The sequence below is a fragment of the Lissotriton vulgaris genome, chromosome 4_1, assembly GCF_964263255.1.
Source record: "Lissotriton vulgaris chromosome 4_1, aLisVul1.2, whole genome shotgun sequence".
Taxonomy (NCBI): Eukaryota; Metazoa; Chordata; class Amphibia; order Caudata; family Salamandridae; genus Lissotriton; species Lissotriton vulgaris.
Window position 1 is genome coordinate 1,765,373,171 of NC_141691.1, and position 19,416 is coordinate 1,765,392,586.

At 48.5% G+C, this 19,416-nt stretch overlaps 1 protein-coding gene across 18 annotated transcripts in view; it reads right to left on the reverse strand.

Annotated features, from left to right (window-relative positions):
• The window catches only part of UBR5 (ubiquitin protein ligase E3 component n-recognin 5), a 2,064,863-nt gene extending 2,050,990 nt beyond the window's left edge, over positions 1-13,873 (reverse strand). For 7 of the 18 annotated variants that reach the window (XM_086966084.1, XM_086966081.1, XM_086966074.1 and 4 more), the window contains exon 1: positions 13,585-13,832. In XM_086966084.1, coding sequence (XP_086822210.1) covers positions 13,585-13,646 — 62 coding nt within the window. In that variant the 5' untranslated portion in view covers positions 13,647-13,832. Of the gene's footprint in view, positions 1-13,584 lie in introns of all 18 variants that reach the window. The other 11 variants (XM_086966077.1, XM_086966080.1, XM_086966078.1 and 8 more) reach the window with 6 other exon arrangements.
• Positions 13,874-19,416: the final 5,543 nt, after the last annotated feature.

Consider the following 19,416-nt stretch of genomic DNA (forward strand, 5'->3'; position numbering starts at 1 on the left):
GGCAAAAATGTGTAAGTAACAAAGTCATTATGGTAAGGGCCTAAAATTACATGTAGGCCTCCCAACAGCGTAATAAGTAAGCGTAACATGAATAAAGTGTTCCAAATGTAGGGATTCAAGAAGCAATACTATAGGGTGATCTAATATCCCCATCATAGACGACCAAGATGGAAATAGGAGTGAAGTACGCTACCCAGCGTTATAATCACTCAGTCATATAGGGGTTGTATACAAAATTATGGGGTGGTCCAATGTCCCCCCACAAACGACCAAGATGAATGTGGGTGAAGGATATGCCCCCTAAGTTGTAATAGCATATCCTTGAGACTGTGAGATAGAGTATGAAAAACCAAGTCGGAAAAGCCACACTTAAAATGACGTATAGTACAAACTAATCAAACAAGCATTTGCAATGCAATAGGTCTCGTATTAGGAAAGTTTGAGCTATTGGTATTGTAAATTATACATTTTTTATTTCTGTGTTGGTTTTGAAAATTGCGAAATTAATAGCTTTGTCATTTACAATGACAATAGTTTTAACTTCGCAAATGTGACACCTATAGCATTTGTAATGCAATATGTGTTGTATTTACGTGACTTAGATGTATTACTATTACAAATAACAATGGCTTTTATTTTTTTTAAATACTTAAATAAAAGTTATTGTAATTTAGCTTAAACTTTTGTAAATAACTTGTGAAGATTATGTTCAGTGTATTTTATTGTGACGAAAATCCAAGAACAGGGGTGAACTATTAAAATCTTTTTGTGACATTTGTAATAAAGCGTGAAACATTGAGAGAACATATTTGAACCAGTTGTTGAATGGTGGCGTTCAGTGATGCTGTGGCAGTGCATAGTGATGTTATGATGCTGTGGTGATGCGACAGAGAGAGGGCGACAGAGAGAGGGCAACAGAGACAAAAATTAATACATTAAAAGGTACATTTTAAAGCAACTTCGTCATGCAACACAAACAGTTTTTAGGTGACTGTGAAAACACACACAGGCTTTGTGCTATCAAAGTGAAGGGAGACAATGGGTAAATGTGAGCCGACCCAATTCTGTGAGCCCTGGTGGATGGAAGCAAAAAGTCCAGAAGGCAGCTTTCTGACCAGAAACGTGTGCGTGTGGTGTGAGTATTTTTTTATTTTTGTTTAGAAGAAAAACAACTGAGCAGCAGCAGGCTCAAAGGTTAGACCAAAATGGGTAACAGATGACACAAGAGAGAGGTTAAAGGGAAGGAGGGCAGGTGTGCGCGCCGTAGGCATGCGCTGTTTTCTTCACAGTTTACTTAACAGTGCCCCTTTATCTGTAGGTGCTACAGCAGTCTTTCTTCAAGGTGTCTCCCGAAAACTTCAACATGAGACCTTTTCTCGGGAGGACAAATGACTCCTTTCCCAGCTTGTCTGGAGGGATTTGTTTTGCCTCTCCTAGGCTCTGTCAAAATGAACCCTTGAAGACATAAAGAAGAAAAAAACGCGAACTACAAAGGCAGATAACCCTGCCATCTAATTAAAAATCCCGACTCCCACATAGCTCCAACACCCACACACACCTCTCCGGCAGGAGCTGTCGCTGGGAGGTGGGAAGTGGGCGGGAGAGAGTGCAGACTTAGAAAAGCTCACTACATCGCTCTCTTCCTTGGATTTTAACCTAGGGAATATTGAGAAAGCAAAACAGTATCTGTGATGGAACACAGATGAAAAAGGCGCGCAGGACACACACAGTATCTGTGACAAAAGAACAAGCTGCAAAAAATACGTAGAAACTGCAACACAAAGGCTGGGGCTGCGGAGAGAACACACGCAAGACCAGGGTCGGCGAGCTTGGGACCAGGATGCCAAACTTCCGAGGCGTGGAACGCATGCGAGAGAGGCGGGCACTACTTTGATAGACAGGTGCCTGCGAAGTTCCGGGAGATTCCCCGCCTCTGTAGCAGGCTAGCGGTGACATACCTCGTTCGGAGCGCGGCACCTTGGAGGCAGAGGGAGCCCACAAGAAAGCAGGGATTCCGGGAGTGATGGAGCCTGGTGAGTGTGGGGGGCGGAGGGGGAGGCGAGTGGGGGCGGGGGGGGGGGGTGCGCGTGTATGTATGTATGTGGCTGTGTGTGTTAGCAGTGCATGTGTATATGTGGGGCTGTGTGAGTGCTTCCTGATGCATTGTGCCTGCGTGGGTGTATGTGTGTGTGTGTGTGCGCGTGTGTGTGTGTATGTGCGCATGCGTGAGTGTGGCTATGTGTGCGCGCGATTGAGAGCGGCGAGAGCCTGTCTTGCTGTGAATCTGAAACAGGAGATGTGCATGGCGCCGTGCTGGGCGTGGCGCCCACGAACTGAAATCGCCACGTGCACATCCCCCGTCTCAGATTCCCGAAAGCGGACAACAATAGATACTTCACTGGACGCAATGCTTCGCATTGCTTTCTCCAGCTCGACCTAAAAAAGGATGATAAGGAAGAAAACATTGAAAAATTAAAAACAATAAACATCATGGTGCTGAAATGCAACGATTTGAACAAAGAATGGTGGAATCAACACCAGCAGTTGCATCCAATCGAATTTCATGAATGTGTCCCAACTCCCATTCGGTCTACTCATCAAAGGAGTGCTGGGACCGAATGACATAATAGGAAATAATGCATTTCCCCGTCTGTGTTATGACCAAGGGTGGTTGTCCGCAATCGACAAATACCCTTGGATTCCGCTTGTCTGTGTAGCAGCTCCCTATTGCCCCCTTTCTTGCTCAACGGGACGTGATCAATGCCATGGTACCAAATTGTGGCATCTCCATTGTGTTCCTGGTTATAATGTTCTGTAATTGGATATCTGGTATCCCTGTTTAGTAGTGCTCTACGATGTTCCTGGATGCGGATTTTCAGACAGCGTGTAATGCTTCCAACATATATTGTGCCACATTCACACCCCAGGACATACACTACATAGGTGGTATAACAGTTAATAAACTGCTTAATAGAGTACGTTCTTGGGCTGCTATAAGAACAAGCACTGGCGTTGCCAATAGGTCTCGCAGGAGGAAAGTTGGAGCTATTACAATTGCAAATAACAATGCCTTTTATTTTTGTTTTCATTTTAAAAACATTAAGGGCTTTGTCATTTACAAAACCAATAGCTCCAACTTTCCTACTGTGAGACCTATTGTGCACTGCACAGTGCGTGGGTGAGTGGGGCTGCGTGGGGCTGCGTGGGGCTGAGTGGGGCTGCGTGGGGCTGCGTGGGGCTGCGTGGGGCTGCGTGGGGGTGAGTGGGGGTGAGTGGGGCTGCGTGGGGCTGCGTGGGGCTGCGTGGGGGTGAGTGGGGCTGCGTGGGTGAGTGGGGCTGCGTGGGTGAGTGGGGCTGCGTGGGTGAGTGGGGCTGCGTGGGTGAGTGGGGCTGCGTGGGTGAGTGGGGCTGCGTGGGTGAGTGGGGCTGCGTGGGTGAGTGGGGCTGCGTGGGTGAGTGGGGCTGCGTGGGTGAGTGGGGCTGCGTGGGTGAGTGGGGCTGCGTGGGTGAGTGGGGCTGCGTGGGTGAGTGGGGCTGCGTGGGTGAGTGGGGCTGCGTGGGTGAGTGGGGCTGCGTGGGTGAGTGGGGCTGCGTGGGTGAGTGGGGCTGCGTGGGTGAGTGGGGCTGCGTGGGTGAGTGGGGCTGCGTGGGTGAGTGGGGCTGCGTGGGTGAGTGGGGCTGCGTGGGTGAGTGGGGCTGCGTGGGTGAGTGGGGCTGCGTGGGTGAGTGGGGCTGCGTGGGTGAGTGGGGCTGCGTGGGTGAGTGGGGCTGCGTGGGTGAGTGGGGCTGCGTGGGTGAGTGGGGCTGCGTGGGTGAGTGGGGCTGCGTGGGTGAGTGGGGCTGCGTGGGTGAGTGGGGCTGCGTGGGTGAGTGGGGCTGCGTGGGTGAGTGGGGCTGCGTGGGTGAGTGGGGCTGCGTGGGTGAGTGGGGCTGCGTGGGTGAGTGGGGCTGCGTGGGTGAGGGGCTGCGTGGGTGAGTGGGGCTGCGTGGGTGAGTGGGGCTGCGTGGGTGAGTGGCGTTGCGTGGGTGAGTGGCGTTGCGTGGGTGAGTGGCGTTGCTTGGGTGAGTGTGGCATTGCGTGGGTGAGTGTGGGCTTGCGTGGGTGTGAGTGGCGTTGCGTGGGTGTGAGTGGCGTTGCGTGTCTGAAAGTGGTGCTGTGTGGGTGAAAGTGGCACTGCGTGGGTGTGAGTGGCTTTGCGTGAGTGAGTGAGTGGCGTTGCGTGGGTGAGTGAGTGGCGTTGCGTGGGTGAGTGTGGCATTGCGTGGGTGATAGTGGGCTTGCGTGGGTGTGAGTGGCGTTGCGTGTCTGAAAGTGGTGCTGTGTGGGTGAAAGTGGCACTGCGTGGGTGGGAGTGGCTTTGAGTGAGTGAGTGAGTGGCGTTGCGTGGGTGAGTGTGGTGTTGCGTGGATGATAGTGGGCTTGCGTGGGTGCGAGTGGCGTTGCGTGTCTGTAAGTGCTGCAGTGTGGGTGAAAGTGGCACAGAGCCTTTGATGTGGCCTGGCGCAGGAGAAATGCTGCTGCTGCCAATTAAATATAACAAGCATTGGAAATGCAATAGGGCTCGCATTAGGAAAGTTTGAGCTATTGGTCTTATAAATGAATTTTTTTTTATTTATGTGTTTTTTTTTTAAATAGCTAAATTAATAGCTTTGTCATTTACAATGCCAATAGTTATAACTTTCGCAAATGTGACACCTATAGCATTTGTAATGCAACATGTTTTGTATTTACGTGACTTAGATGTATTGATATTACAAATAACAATGGCTTTTAATTTTTAAAAATAATTAATATTAAATAATTTATTTAATTTGTAATGGCAATAGCTTAAACTTTTGTAAATAACTTTTGTGAAGATTATGTTCAGTGTTTTTTATTGTGACGAAAATTCAAGAACAGAAGTGAAATATTAACATCTTTTTGTGATTTGTAATAAAGCGTGAAAGCTTGAAAACAGCTTGAAACATTGAAAGAACATATTTGAACCAGTGATGCTGTGGTTGCGCTGAGTGATGCTGTAGTTGCGCTGAGTGGTGTGTGCATCGGTGGAGCTTAGCGGGTGCATCAGTGGAGCTGTTTGGGGGGTGCATTGGTGGAGCTTAGTTGGAGCATCGGCGGAGCTGTGTGGTGGGTGCATCGGTGGAGCTGTGGTGGGTGCCTCGGCGGAGCTGTATGGTGGGTGCCTCGGCGGAGCTGTGTGCTGGGTGCATCCGCGGAGCTGTGTGCTGGGTGCATCCGCGGAGCTGTGTGCTGGGTGCATCCGCGGAGCTGTGTGCTGGGTGCATCCGCGGAGCTGTGTGCATCGGCGGAGCTGTGTGCTGGGTGCATCGGCGGAGCTGTGTGCTGGGTGCATCGGCGGAGCTGTGTGCTGGGTGCCTCGGCGGAGCTGTGTGCTGGGTGCCTCGGCGGAGCTGTGTGCTGGGTGCCTCGGCGGAGCTGTGTGCTGGGTGCCTCGGCGGAGCTGTGTGCTGGGTGCCTCGGCGGAGCTGTGTGCTGGGTGCCTCGGCGGAGCTGTGTGCTGGGTGCCTCGGCGGAGCTGTGTGCTGGGTGCCTCGGCGGAGCTGTGTGCTGGGTGCCTCGGCGGAGCTGTGTGCTGGGTGCCTCGGTGGAGCTGTGTGCTGGGTGCCTCGGTGGAGCTGTGTGGTGGGTGCCTCGGTGGAGCTGTGTGGTGGGTGCCTCGGTGGAGCTGTGTGGTGGGTGCCTCGGTGGAGCTGTGTGGTGGGTGCAGCTGTGTGGTAGGTGCCTCGGTGGAGCTGTGTGGTAGGTGCCTCGGTGGAGCTGGGTGGTGGGTGCATCGGTGGAGCTGGGTGGTGGGTGCATCGGTGGAGCTGGGTGGTGGGTGCATCGGTGGAGCTGGGTGGTGGGTGCATCGGTGGAGCTGTGTCGGTGGAGCTGTGTGGTAGGTGCCTCGGTGGAGCTGTGTGGTAGGTGCCTCGGTGGAGCTGGGTGCATCGGTGGAGCTGGGTGGTGGGTGCATCGGTGGAGCTGTGTCGGTGGAGCTGTGTGGTGGGTGCATCGGTGAAGCTGTGTGGTGGGTGCCTCGGTGGAGCTGTGTGGTGGGTGCCTCGGTGGAGCTGTGTGGTGGGTGCATCGGTGGAGCTGTGTCGGTGGAGCTGTGTGGTGGGTGCATCGGTGGAGGTGGATGCATCAGTGGAGCTGTGTGGTGGGTGCCTCGGCGGAGCTGTGTGGTGGGTGCCTCGGCGGAGCTGTGTGGTGGGTGCCTCGGCGGAGCTGTGTGGTGGGTGCCTCGGCGGAGCTGTGTGGTGTGTGCCTCGGCGGAGCTGTGTGGTGGGTGCCTCGGTGGAGCTGTGTGGTGGGTGCCTCGGTGGAGCTGTGTGGTGGGTGCCTCGGTGGAGCTGTGTGGTGGGTGCCTCGGTGGAGCTGTGTGCTGTGTGCCTCGGTGGAGCTGTGTGGTAGGTGCCTCGGTGGAGCTGTGTGGTAGGTGCCTCGGTGGAGCTGGGTGGTGGGTGCATCGGTGGAGCTGGGTGGTGGGTGCATCGGTGGAGCTGGGTGGTGGGTGCATCGGTGGAGCTGGGTGGTGGGTGCATCGGTGGAGCTGTGTGGTGGGTGCATCGGTGAAGCTGTGTGCTGGGTGCCTCGGCGGAGCTGTGTGGTGGGTGCATCGGTGGAGCTGGGTGGTGGGTGCATCGGTGGAGCTCTGTGGTGGGGGCATCTGTGGAGCTGTGTCGGCGGAGCTGTGTGGTGGGTGCCACGGCGGAGCTGTGTGGTGGGTGCCTCGGCGGAGCTGTGTGGTGGGTGCCTCGGCGGAGCTGTGTGGTGGGTGCCTCGGCGGAGCTGTGTGGTGGGTGCCTCGGCGGAGCTGTGTGGTGGGTGCCTCGGCGGAGCTGTGTGGTGGGTGCCTTGGCGGAGCTGTGTGGTGTGTGCCTCGGTGGAGCTGTATGGTGGGTGCCTCAGTGGAGCTGTGTCGGTGGAGCTGTGTGGTGGGTGCATCGGTGGAGCTGTGTGGTGGGTGCATCGGTGGAGCTCTGTGGTGGGTGCATCGGTGGAGCTCTGTGGTGGGTGCATCGGTGGAGCTCTGTGGTGGGGGCATCGGTGGAGCTCTGTGGTGGGGGCATCGGTGGAGCTCTGTGGTGGGGGCATCGGTGGAGCTCTGTGGTGGGGGCATCGGTGGAGCTCTGTGGTGGGGGCATCGGTGGAGCTCTGTGGTGGGGGCATCGGTGGAGCTCTGTGGTGGGGGCATCGGTGGAGCTGTGTGGTGGTGCCTCGGTGGAGCTGTGTGGTGGGTGCCTCGGTGGAGCTGTGTGGTGGGTGCATCGGTGGAACTGAGTGGTGGGTGCATCGGTGGAGCTGTGTAGGTGGAGCTGTGTGGTGGGTGCCTCGGTGGAGCTGTGTGGTGGGTGCATTGGTGGAGCTGTGTCAGAGGAGCTGTGTGGTGGGTGCCTCGGTGGAGCTGTGTGGTGGGTGCCTCGGTGGAGCTGTGTGGTGGGTGCATCGGTGGAACTGAGTGGTGGGTGCATCGGTGGAACTGAGTGGTGGGTGCCTTGGTGGAGCTGTGTGGTGGGTGCATCGGTGGAGCTGTGTGGTGGGTGCATCGGTGGAGCTGTGTGGTGGGTGCATTGGTGGAGCTGTGTCAGTGGAGCTGTGTGGTGGGTGCCTCGGTGGAGCTGTGTGGTGGGTGCCTCGGTGGAGCTGTGTGGTGGGTGCCTCGGTGGAGCTGTGTGGTGGGTGCATCGGTGGAGCTGGGTGGTGGGTGCATCGGTGGAGCTGGGTGCATCTGTGGAGCTGGGTGGTGGGTGCATCTGTGGAACTGTGTGGTGAGTGCATCGGTGGAGCTGTGTGGTGGGTGCATCGGTGGAGTTGTGTAGGTGGAGCTGTGTGGTGGGTGGCACTTTTTATAAATCATTAGTAAAAAGAGATCAATGAAATTAAACTAAAACCCATATATAGCAGAAGAGGAGAAAGCTCTAGTAACGGGATTCAGGATGAATGTATATCTTTGAAGCAAATCGCCAGCATGTGAAAGGTGTAAAATAGCAATCAGCATAAAACGAAAATGCCAGCAAAAGACTTTATAAAATTCTGTGTGGCCCTGATAAAATAATTAGAGCGTTTATTATATCATGACCAACAATGGTTATTGTTTCAAGAGCAGCATGCGAGATGGTTAGGCTGCAATATAAACAAGCCCTCAGCATTGCTGTGGTGGGAAGGGGGGCTGGGAGAGGCAAGAAGGGAAGAATAGGGGCCGGGAGCAGCAGCCTTTGATGTGCTGACCGGCCGGCCGTGCATGACTAATTAGGGGAGGAGAAATGCCAGCTGAGGGAAGCTTGAGATGCCCGAGGAGGCTGGTGGCTTTGATGTGCACGCGCTCTTGGGCACTCAAAGAAATCGCCGAGTTGGTTTAACTCTGTTTAAGCTGCAATATAGCTCGCCAGCTATGCGCAAGCGCACAGCAGGCGAGCCCTAAAAAGTGTTTAGGGACTCACGGCTGCCGAGAGTAACAAGGCAGTGCTGGGAGGGGGGCTGCACACCAACTGAAGTGCTCTGGTTGCACGGCCTGCGGCCGGCCGTGTGAAGTGATAAGCCTTTGAAGTACACAGGCATGCTGTGACGGAGGTGTGAGAGGTCTGGCAGGGAACAGATGGCCTGGCTGTGAAGCAGGGGGCGGGGCAGCGCTGGGGAAGCCTGTGGGAGGGTGATTGATGCCTTTGATGTGGGGAGGGAGGAGAGCCTTTTGCGAGCCTGCAGGAGAAATGCTGCCGATGCGCGTGCATGTTTAATCACGTGATTCATGTGAACTTAAAGAAAACCGCGGCTGAAAGCCCGTGGTTTGAAGAGGATTTTGCTGACTTGAATTCTCCCCATTTCCCATTCCTGCGGAATGGTAAAGGCGAGACCTAAAAATTCTTGGTTCTGTTCTTCACCATGGGACAGATGTTACAACTTCCACAGGTAAAGAAACCTTTAGGTTTACATGATAACCAGGTCCCGCTAGTTTGTGGTGTTGTCACATAGCTTGGACATAGGTGCTGAACCATGGGTCAGCCACAGTTTTGAAGTTTGTAATATTGCATACAAATGATAATGTAAATCTGGTTTCAGTGTATATTTATCATTTGTGCATTACAAAGGTAAGTGTCTAGATCATTAAAATCTTGGTTTCAGTCATACTTTAGAATTACTAGAAACATTTACTTCATTTTTGCTTTCCTAACTGCTGAATATTTACACTTATTTACAATTTGATGTGTTATACACCAAAAATGTCAACCTGGTGTTCCTTTCACACTCCCTGTACCGCAGCAAAATTGTTGCATAATTCACTTTACTTTTCCCTCTGACCCAAATTCCCATGTTAACAAAAAAAAAGAAGCAAAAATTTGTCAGAAGACAGTCATTTGACACCTGTCTTTGAAATGCAGAAAATGTGACAAGATAAAAATAGAATTTAAAGGCATCTTTAATTATTGCTTGGATTTTCGAAACCCATCTGAAATTGGTTTGCAATCCACGGGGTCTAGATTATATAACACAAACAAAAATTCACCACCACCTGTGTTCTTATAACTGCAATGAAAATACTCACAAAGTAACAAATGTATTGATCATCAGCCGTTTTCTTTTAATTGTATAGAACGTACTTGGATATGGTTGAAAGGCTGCACACAGGCACAATATAAGTACAAGCATTTACAATGCAATAGGTCTCGCAGCATTAAAGTTTGAGTTATTGGCATTGTGTATGACAATGCCAATAGTTATAACTTTTGCAAATGTGACACCTAAACCATTTGCAACGCAATATGTGTTGTACTTATGTACATTCAAGCCATAAGGTAGAAAAATTACATTGAGAAGTGAAGAACTCTGGAATATATTCACCAAGGTGTCAACCTGGCACGCAACAACGCATTGGGAACAGATTACACAACAGGCTCAATCTATCTCTGTCTCTGCTTTGCACTGTTAGCGCATCGCTTCAGGATGCGTCCTCAATAGTCTTTGATATCGTAGTACTACAGAAAACACAACAATAGCGTCCAGGAACAGAATGCATAACGCGCTATATGCTAAGAAAACATCTCTGCATCAAGATTATACACTAGTTTGCACTGCATCGTGTATGTTCGAGTTTTAATGTATTCTAATTCCAAGATTCTTGTTACTGCTATGTATGAGAGCAATAAAGGATTATGTATAATATTAGCCTTCGTGCATTTAATAAAACCATGATTTTCTTCCCATTAAAACTGTGGAAAATCTGCATTATACACTAGTTTGCACCGCATCCTGCCATAAAAGAAGCAGAGCGATACAAAAGGGGATGATGGACGGAGCGTTTGAGCAAATCAAACACTCAACCCAGTCAGCTGATCTGGGTTTAATCGATCACCGTTCTTTAGCTCACTCAGCCTCCCCAGTTCAGACATGGCCATACGCAAATCAGTCTGACCCTGTGCCTTATGGGAACAGTCCAGCCCGAACTGCCAAGCCATGTCTTCCCTGGACCGGAAACAAACAGAAGCACTCTGGGATATCAAGGATAGATGAAGTGATCAGCCACGTATGTTAAACCTGGTCAGTTCAGACGCCAACTCCTAGTGCACTATGGGTGCACTGTTGTGTCTCGCAGTATTCACATTTCACATCATGTACGGGCATTATGGTGACCATCTACAGACATAAGTCTCCATATACAGAGAAACTACCGCAGCTGGATAGCTAGCACCAGAGAACATCACAGGTGTATGTTACGGAGGCAACTGGTGTATTTGAAATTATGCTGTAGGAGGGGGCTGGAAATTCAAATTAATTAAGTTGTATTCCATTATAACTTCATTTATATTACCCCTTAAACCGTGGACCACCTCTTCGGGTCTGCTTCTTATGTTCATCTGACCTCGAGGTGTCACACCTTGACCCTGCCCGAGGGCCAGCAGATGTTCAGAGCCAGCCGGGCGGGGCACAAACTTCTTCTGTACCTCCACCGGGAAGCTGAAATTTAGCAGTGGCCAGATAGGAGTCGAGAAAACGTCCTGTAGATATGTCCCAATGTTGGGGAGGCTACCCGTATCCACCACTATCACCGTTTTTGCCCAAGACGTTCAGTTCAACCCCAGATATACTCATACCTGGCTATAAATTACTTATGACACATCTCGTAAGTTCTCCAAGCAAGTTGCTTATTCTCAAGAGGCAAACACCGATAGCTTGTGGCAATCATCACTAAAATAACCGTCAAGTGGCTTTTTTTCTTGAAATCCAAACTTGGATTATATTTTTTAATTCATAACATAATGAAAGCTTCTTACGTCCAAGATAAACATTTAAAAGTGAATTTAGAAACAGTACTTACCAATGAGCACAAAGTGACCCCACTTTCGCGGGAATCTCTCGCAGCAGTCTAAAGCCACATAAGACTAAGACTTGCAGGTTTCTATTTCCGCCCACTCCACCGCCCACCCTATGCCAATTGGTTGAAAGAATCAATCTCTAATTTAATTCGCTTAACTTGTATCTGCCAATTCAGAAATTTCCCGGTTTCTACCTATCACGTGCTTCGATTCCGGTCTTGGCTCCTATCGATTGGTGGAACCAGTAACTCATGCTACGGACATTTTTGTGCTGAAACGCTGCTGCCGCTGCGGGCCCGACGATGAAAGAACCCTGAACCGCAACTCCCCCTGCTCCGCTCCCCACCTAGCGGATAATTAGAACAAGCACGGAACTGCACCACAGAGGAGCCGGCGCGCGCACCAGAGGAGCGAGGGCAAGGGAGAGAGAAGACACGCTGAGATGAGGTAGGAGATGTGTGTGTGTGTGTGTAAGCGCCGGGGCGGGGGTTCTGTGTGTGTATGCGCGGCGGGGGGGGGGGGGGGGGGGGGGGTTGGCCTGTATGTGTGTTGGGCATGTGTTGTGAAGAGCCTGCCGGAATCGGAGCGCGTGTTCATGCGAGCGACCTGATCAGATTCCGGCAGGCTGCGTGCGCGTAACAGTCTCTTGTCCGCTCTGCCTAGTCATTGAAAGCAAAAAGGACTGAAACGATTCCAATAGACTCGCTCTGCGACAGCAGGGGCGAGACCTAAAAAGCATAAATAGATTTTGAAATGCATATATGTACGTGTTCATCGTATTTGGACATGTCCTTACAACAAGATCTTCAACAACCCAATTAGTACATTGGGAAAAATTAACATAATGGATGAAAAAGTAGCAGCTGGGTAAGTTGTGTTAATAGTTGGGCTTAAAATCCTAGAACTGTTACATTTAAGGGTGTTTTTTAAAAAACTGCACTTTTCATTATTAGGAACGGCATCACGCTCGTTATGACGCTACTGAGTAGGCGGTACTTAAAATACACTAGTGTAAGTACTTGGTTTCACTGAAATTTGTAAACATGAAAACCCACAGAAAGGTTCCATCATGCCAGTCATCCAATCGCTGGATAGACTGCCAATAATGCTTCAGGTTCCCGTGGCTGCCTAAATAAATCAAAAGGCAATGCAGGACTAATATTGCAAGCTTGCTTGGATGGGAATAGTGATCTATAAATAATAAGTATCCATTGCTGGTGTAAAGGCAAACAGGATTCTTTTCTGTTCGACATTCAATTTAGGAAGCATTAAGGCAATACATACAAAGGACCCTGAGAGAATATCAATGCAAAATAAAAGTGCACATATTGTATAGCAATAAAGTAGAAAAACAAGTAATATACTTCCCATTAATAGGACGAAGCATATTAGGCGAGCTTAAAAGCGATACAAATAGCGACTTGTCATCCTAAAGTGAATAAAGGAATACACAAAGTAAATGACAACTTTCAAATTTCGCGCATTATAAACTTCGAACAGAAGTTAACTCCAATATATTACGGTGCAGTGCCAAGCTCGCAGACAGCTTTGTTTAGGGGGGTGGGGTGTACTGGCGGGTCTGGTCATGTAATACAATGGGCCTGCTGATAACACGTGTGCGGGGCGCGCATTTCGCACATGTCACGGGCCGTCCCCACGGTAATTGCCTGCAGGATCTAAGTCACTCGGGCGCTCTATCTATACGTGGCCCGGGACAGGCTGAGCGGGATCCGTGTAAGGAAGACCATTGAAGGAGTGGAACGGGAAGTGCGCTTTGAGCAACCACAGATACCCCACTAGAAGCAGCCCACGGTGATGTTAGGATTTGGTCGGCATCAGAAACAATTGGTAACTAGTTATAAAATTAATCATGCAAAGAACCCAGGCCAGAAAAGCAACCACGTAAAAAAAATATATATAATATAATCTCTCCTTAAAGTCAGAGCTCAGAATACAATGTCACAACTCAATCAGCCCATCAAGATACACGCTCTGGAAACCGGCATCGCAGTTTCAACTGCGAAGGGGGCTGACACAGCCCCTTTCCATGCCTACGGCGGCGCCATCAGCCGGTGCGGCTCACCGTACATGCTGGGCGAGTGATGCCACCATGCACAAGGGCAGCCCGGGCGAGGCCCCCACTGCCAGGGAAGGCGCAAAGAATACCCCTCCTTGCCGCCTCCCTGCCTGCGCTGTGGAAGTGTCAGCCAGTATTTGACTCATAAGCCAGTGCGGCTGCCAGATCGCAGCTCCTCCAATGCCTCTCACCTATCATTCAGCTGGTCTTCGGTCCCCGGTAACGGGTGCACCACGAAATGAATGGACGTCATCTCTCAGAGCACCACTGCCAGCGATAGACCCCCTCCCGAGAACACGAAGGCCACGAGTTGACGGTTGAGACTGACTTCCGGTGCTTTAACAGTGTGGTGACTGGTGATCTCAAACCGAATCCGCCATCTTCCCTCCTCGGTATCCAACTCTGCTGCTGATGTTTCCCTATCTCTCGCTGCTCCGGTAGCCTCGGCCTTGCTAGATGCAAACAAGGCGCTGATTGGCTGAGCGTGGCGGAATGGGAGACGCGTTACGTCACGCCGGGATTGGCCAGCAGGAGGGAGACGTCGTGATGAAAGTACAACGTTGTGAAGTTTACTTGTCTACTCGTGCGTCGCACTTCTGCTGTGATAGGCTTGCCACTGGAGACATCCCAAGGGCTTAGCAGGGAACAGTTTTCAGATTTTTTTTATTTATAATGGTGCAGGTTGTGAATACTGTCTTTGGCTGATTTTCTTTTTTGTTTATATTACTGAGTTTCACATAAAAATAGTGGCTACGTTGGCAAAACGCAGGTCAGGTACGAACAACCTTCCTCTGGTCAGTTTCTTCAGGCATAAATACAGGACCTCACTAGCCTTACTCCTGTGAGGCTCACACATTGGAGGATTTTATTTATTTATTAATTTATGCATTTTTATATAGCATGGACTTTACCCAAAGGTGTCAGAGCTCCTCACAATAGGACCAGTTACGTTACATTAGGAGAATGTTGCAAATGTACATGTGATGTTACAGAAGCAAATGAAATACAAGAAGTGGTATGAAACAGTAATAGATGACAGTCCCTCAAAAACACACTGGGATGACACTTGAACAGGCATAGAATACAACATTTACAATAGTGAAAGAACTTCCTTGAGGGACTTGAAAGGGCGTGCACTAGTTCTGGAAGTGTCTTTGGAAGAGAAGAGATTTGAGGTCAGTTTTGAAGGGCCCGGTAGAGGTGGTTGTGCGGAGCTGTGACGGAAGCGAGTTCCAGATTCTCACCGCATTGCCTGAGAAGGATTGAGCCATCAATCTTTCCCTTTTGAAAGTGGGAGGCTCAAGCAGTAATTTTTCAGCATTTCAAGACGGTCTAGAGCAGTGGTCTTCAAACTTTTTGATGCTGAGACCCCCCCATCAAAAGTTCTTAGGCGTAAGGACCCCCTCTCGACATAAACGTATAGAACCTCATAGTCCTTATCATTGACAACCATAAGTGTTCTCCAGAGAAACGGTTAATCTGTGGTTACACCTCGTTAGTACCAGTTTAACATCCAAATATAGAAATAAGCAACAAAAAGATGACCAGTACAGCTTTACAGAGGGCCTTTTACAGAGCGGCTACACCTGTTGCTGACTGTTAGTAACTTTTACACCTTTTGAATAAATACATTTTTTTGTTGTTAAAATCAGCAGGTTATGCGGCAGATGATGGATTATGTGGCAAATGCAGCAAAGCTATAAATATGCTAAAATCGCTGCTGCCGCACAATCACATAATTCCAACGGCCCTTGAAATTATAGCTGTAATGCATGGGGTGCAACTTTATTGCATGGCATTCGAGGAAAATCATGCTATATTTCATGGGATGCTGACAGCTTGGCATTTACACCTGCATGTAACTGGAGGTAGCTGAACATCATCATAATTAAAACATATGTACGTTTTTTAAGTCTTTCACCGTCAGGTAGCTACATATAAAATAACAGGCAGCTTCAAAGAATAATAAATACATTTTAAAAAGTTGTTACTCCGTGGGAAATTCACTATAATAAATTATGAAACCTCTATTAATTAATGCACTATAAAAGTTTGTGTGAAACCAGAGAGCCACAGAATTAACTTGTGGTTGGTGCAGTGGAGAATTGTGACTTGTGTATTTTTAGTGCTATGAGGTCACAGCCTGTGAAAAGAAAGCACTGTGGCTATGTATATCATTATTTTACCTGCATTACACACAGTATAAGACAGGATGCTACAAAATGCGCGCAATGTTTTATGATAAAATGGTGCTTCCAAAATATAGGGGCTTATTTATAAACCATTTGCCCTGCAGGTGCGCCATTTTTTATGATGCTCTGGTTGAGCAGAGAGCAGACCCATATCTACGAGGCCATGCAAAGCCACTTTGCGTGGCTTTTAATGGCCTCCTAGATATGGTGTACATTCCCAGATTTACAAGGATCTGTAAACCTGAGGATGCGTCAAAACTGTACGCTGCCCCAGGGGATGTGTAACGAGGAGAAATATCTTTATTTCTCCTTAATTGTTTTCTCTTTCACACATAGAAAGAGAAAAAGACCTCAATGGGCTGTTTTGCGCAGGAAAGCGTGCCTTCTTGCACAAAAACAATCCTGTCAACAATTCAGACACCCTTGCACCATGGTGCAAGGGTGCCTGCGTTGGCGCTAGGCACCAAATTGTGTGCTGGCAGAAAGGACAGGAGTGCACCTTATCTTATAAATACAGTCCATTCACTTCCATGCACTTAGCCCCTCTCATGTGCTGCCTCTGATGTCCCTGCTGTGTGCCAAGGACTGTTGATGCACTTGGCCCCTCTCCTGTGCTGCCTCTGATGCACCTGCTCTGTTATGAACACTGTCCTGTTGCTGTTAGGAAGCTGTATTGTGCCCTCTCATGTGCTGCCTCTGATGTTCCTGCCTTGTTGGGTAGCTGTGCTCTATACAAATATAATTTTACATAAGATAACATAACACCGGATGTGTATTGGAGATAGGCTGCAGGCACACAGAGCTTTAAGAGCAGAGATGCCAACTTTCTAATAGTGGCATTTCTAAAACATTAATGTTAAATCCAACTTTACCAGTAAAGAGGATTTATCATTACCATTCCAGAGATATAAAACATGATATAACTACTCCTTCCCAATCAGGAATTACAGCTTAAAAGTGTAATAAGGAATTCCCAATGTTAACCTATAAGAGGAGTAGGCCTCACAAAAATAATTGCCTACGCTGACGATACCCAACTTCTGTTTACCTGGCCGGGTGACAATTTGGATACGTCAGCTGTTCAGCTCTGTCTCTCTTCTGTTTTTCGCTGGCTCACACTTGCACAGTTAAAGTGCAATGAGGAAAAGTCTGAAGTCCTCTTTTTTGGAACCTTCCCCAGCAACTTTAGAGATCATCTATGGCCACCGGAAAATTCCCTGCCCCAAATCTATGGGAGGCCCGGCTAAGAATCTAGGTGTTTGGTTCGGAGATAATTTAAAATTTGGGGACCATATTAAAAAACCTACAGGTATCTGTTTTGGCATCCTGAAAACTTTGCGTAGATTTTTTCCTCTACTTCCTAGGGAAGCTAAAGAGACAGTGGCACGTGCCCTCATTTTATCTAGGCTTGATTACGCCAATGCTTTGTTCAGTGGCCTTCCATCTTATCTGATCAAACGACTCCAGGTGGTTCAGAATGCGGTAGTTAGACCCCTCTTTAATATTCCTAGGAGGTCTAGTGTCCGCTCCCACCTGTGTAGTCTTCACTGGCTTCCGGTGGCACAGCGTATTTTGTTTAAATCGCTGGTCCTCTCTTTCAGAGCGACACATGAGCTAGGGCCACTGTACCTGAGAAAACGCTTCTCTATATATGTCCCTAATCGCTGCCTTAGATCAGCCCACCAGTGTAGGATGGTCCTTCCTAGATTCAAGTGTGCTAGGCTGGGGGCCAGTCTATATCCGTTACTGCAGCCAGAGCCTGGAATGCACTCCCCTTCCACCTCCGCGCATCTCAGAATATTGCCCAATTCAAGAAAGGCCTAAAAATTCATTTGTTTAAATTAACTACCTAACTGCTCCCACCACCTTCTGCTTCTGCTCTCCTCACATACCTCCACGCGCCAGGATACTCGTGAGTAACAGAGAGCGCTATAAAACACTCATTAATAGTAATAATAATAGTGAAAAACAAATGTAGGTGTTTTTTACTACCAGGACATGCAAAACTTAAAAGTGCATGTCCTACCTTGTAATTACACCACATCCTACCCTATGGTCTAGCAATGGGCCTACCTTAGGGGAGACTTATATGTAATAAAATGGGAGTTTAAGGCTTGGCAAGGGGTATGAAATGCTAAGTCAAAATGGCAGTAAAATGGCATACACAGGCCCTGCAGTGGCAGTCACATGTTTCAAAGGCTACTTGTGTGGGTGGCACAATCAGTGCGGCAGGCCCACTCGTAGTATTTTATTTACAGGGGGTGCATGGTATTCCACTCTTCACTGGACTTACAAGTAAATCAAATATCCTTATTGTGGATAAACTAATGTTACCATGTTTAGGGGGAAAGCACATGCACTTTAGCACTGGTCTGCAGTGGTATAGTGCTCAGAGTCCTAAGTCCAACAAAAAGAATCACCAAAAAAAGGAGGTAAGCAGGCAAAAGGTCTAGCAGTAGATCATCCTAAGGCAGATAGGTCTTACAACCACCATGTATACACCCAAATGCATCTAAATATATTGTTTATAAAATGTTAGTACAAAGGGGCATTATAGAAGCCAAACGACATAACCAAATATTCAAAATGCCCACGCATGCAGTTAAGGGCCATTTTCGTTTGACCCCTCTCACAAATTCATGCTATGTTATATAGGAGGCACCGGGTCGAGAGAGAGTTATTCTGAGGTAAAAGTAAGCAGAGGGAGAGAGGTTTAGAGAGAGATAAATAAAATAGAGAGAAAGTTTAGTTCCACAAGGGGGCTTTTGGAAAGTGGTGGCCCCGGGCAATTGCCAACTTTGCCCATACCTTAAAATTGTATCTATGACAAGCTGAGAGCCCAACTCGAAACAGGTCCAGGGCACTGGATGCTGCTGAACACACACAGGTAATACTCACAAGAAACAAGACAAGAGACAGAACAAACAATAGTACAAGGTGCTCTTTCAAAGGCCTTGTTGGCTTGACGCATATCAACACAGATGAGTACAGCTCCTTCACTGTCCTTTATGGAAACTACCATTATGGGCGAAACCCACAGAGTTGGACCAGTAGATTGCTTAATAATATCATGCTTTATTAATGTCTCAAGCTCTTTCTCAACAGCTATTTGTAGATGAAATGTAATTTGTCTATGTATTTGAGAAACAGGACAAATGTCCTAATTGATATGCAGTAGCACTTTTATGGTCTTAAGTTTTCCCAATCCATGAAACAACGTCGGGATCTGATTTACTATTTCATGATGAGCTTTCATGTTGTAGTTCACAGATATCAGTCCCATATCAACTGCAGTAAACCGGCATTTGACGCAATACTTTGAAGTATAAGAATAGATCTTGCTGTACGGTTGCACTGGCTTTTCATTTATCGCCTTAGTTTGCATCTGCTTTTGGCGTCTCTTCGCTGATCAATGTTTTCAGTTCCCTTAGCCCTATCCCTGCCTTGTTATGTTGGTTGTACAGTCTCTTGTCTAATTTCACATCACATCTTACCTGTATGTGTTTTCAGGAACATCCAGGGGCAAGGATGAGCTCTGCTGAAACCGGTAAGCATTGTTTCAATTGTTTGTTTTTGCAATCCAGCTAGTATATTATATTTACTGTATGCCCTCTGTCCTGCAGGTGGTCAGACCTCCTATATATTTTAACATCCAGAGTGATACTGTCCTTAAAAACAGAAAAAACTTCAGAGATTCGTGCCAGTCTAGATCTTCTCAATATTACTTCTTTCCTTGTTTCTGTGTCTTGTGATATGTTCCATTTTGTTCACCAGCAAAGATATCAAGGGATGGCAAGGGCTTTCAGAAGGCCATCAGTACAGAAACCTGAC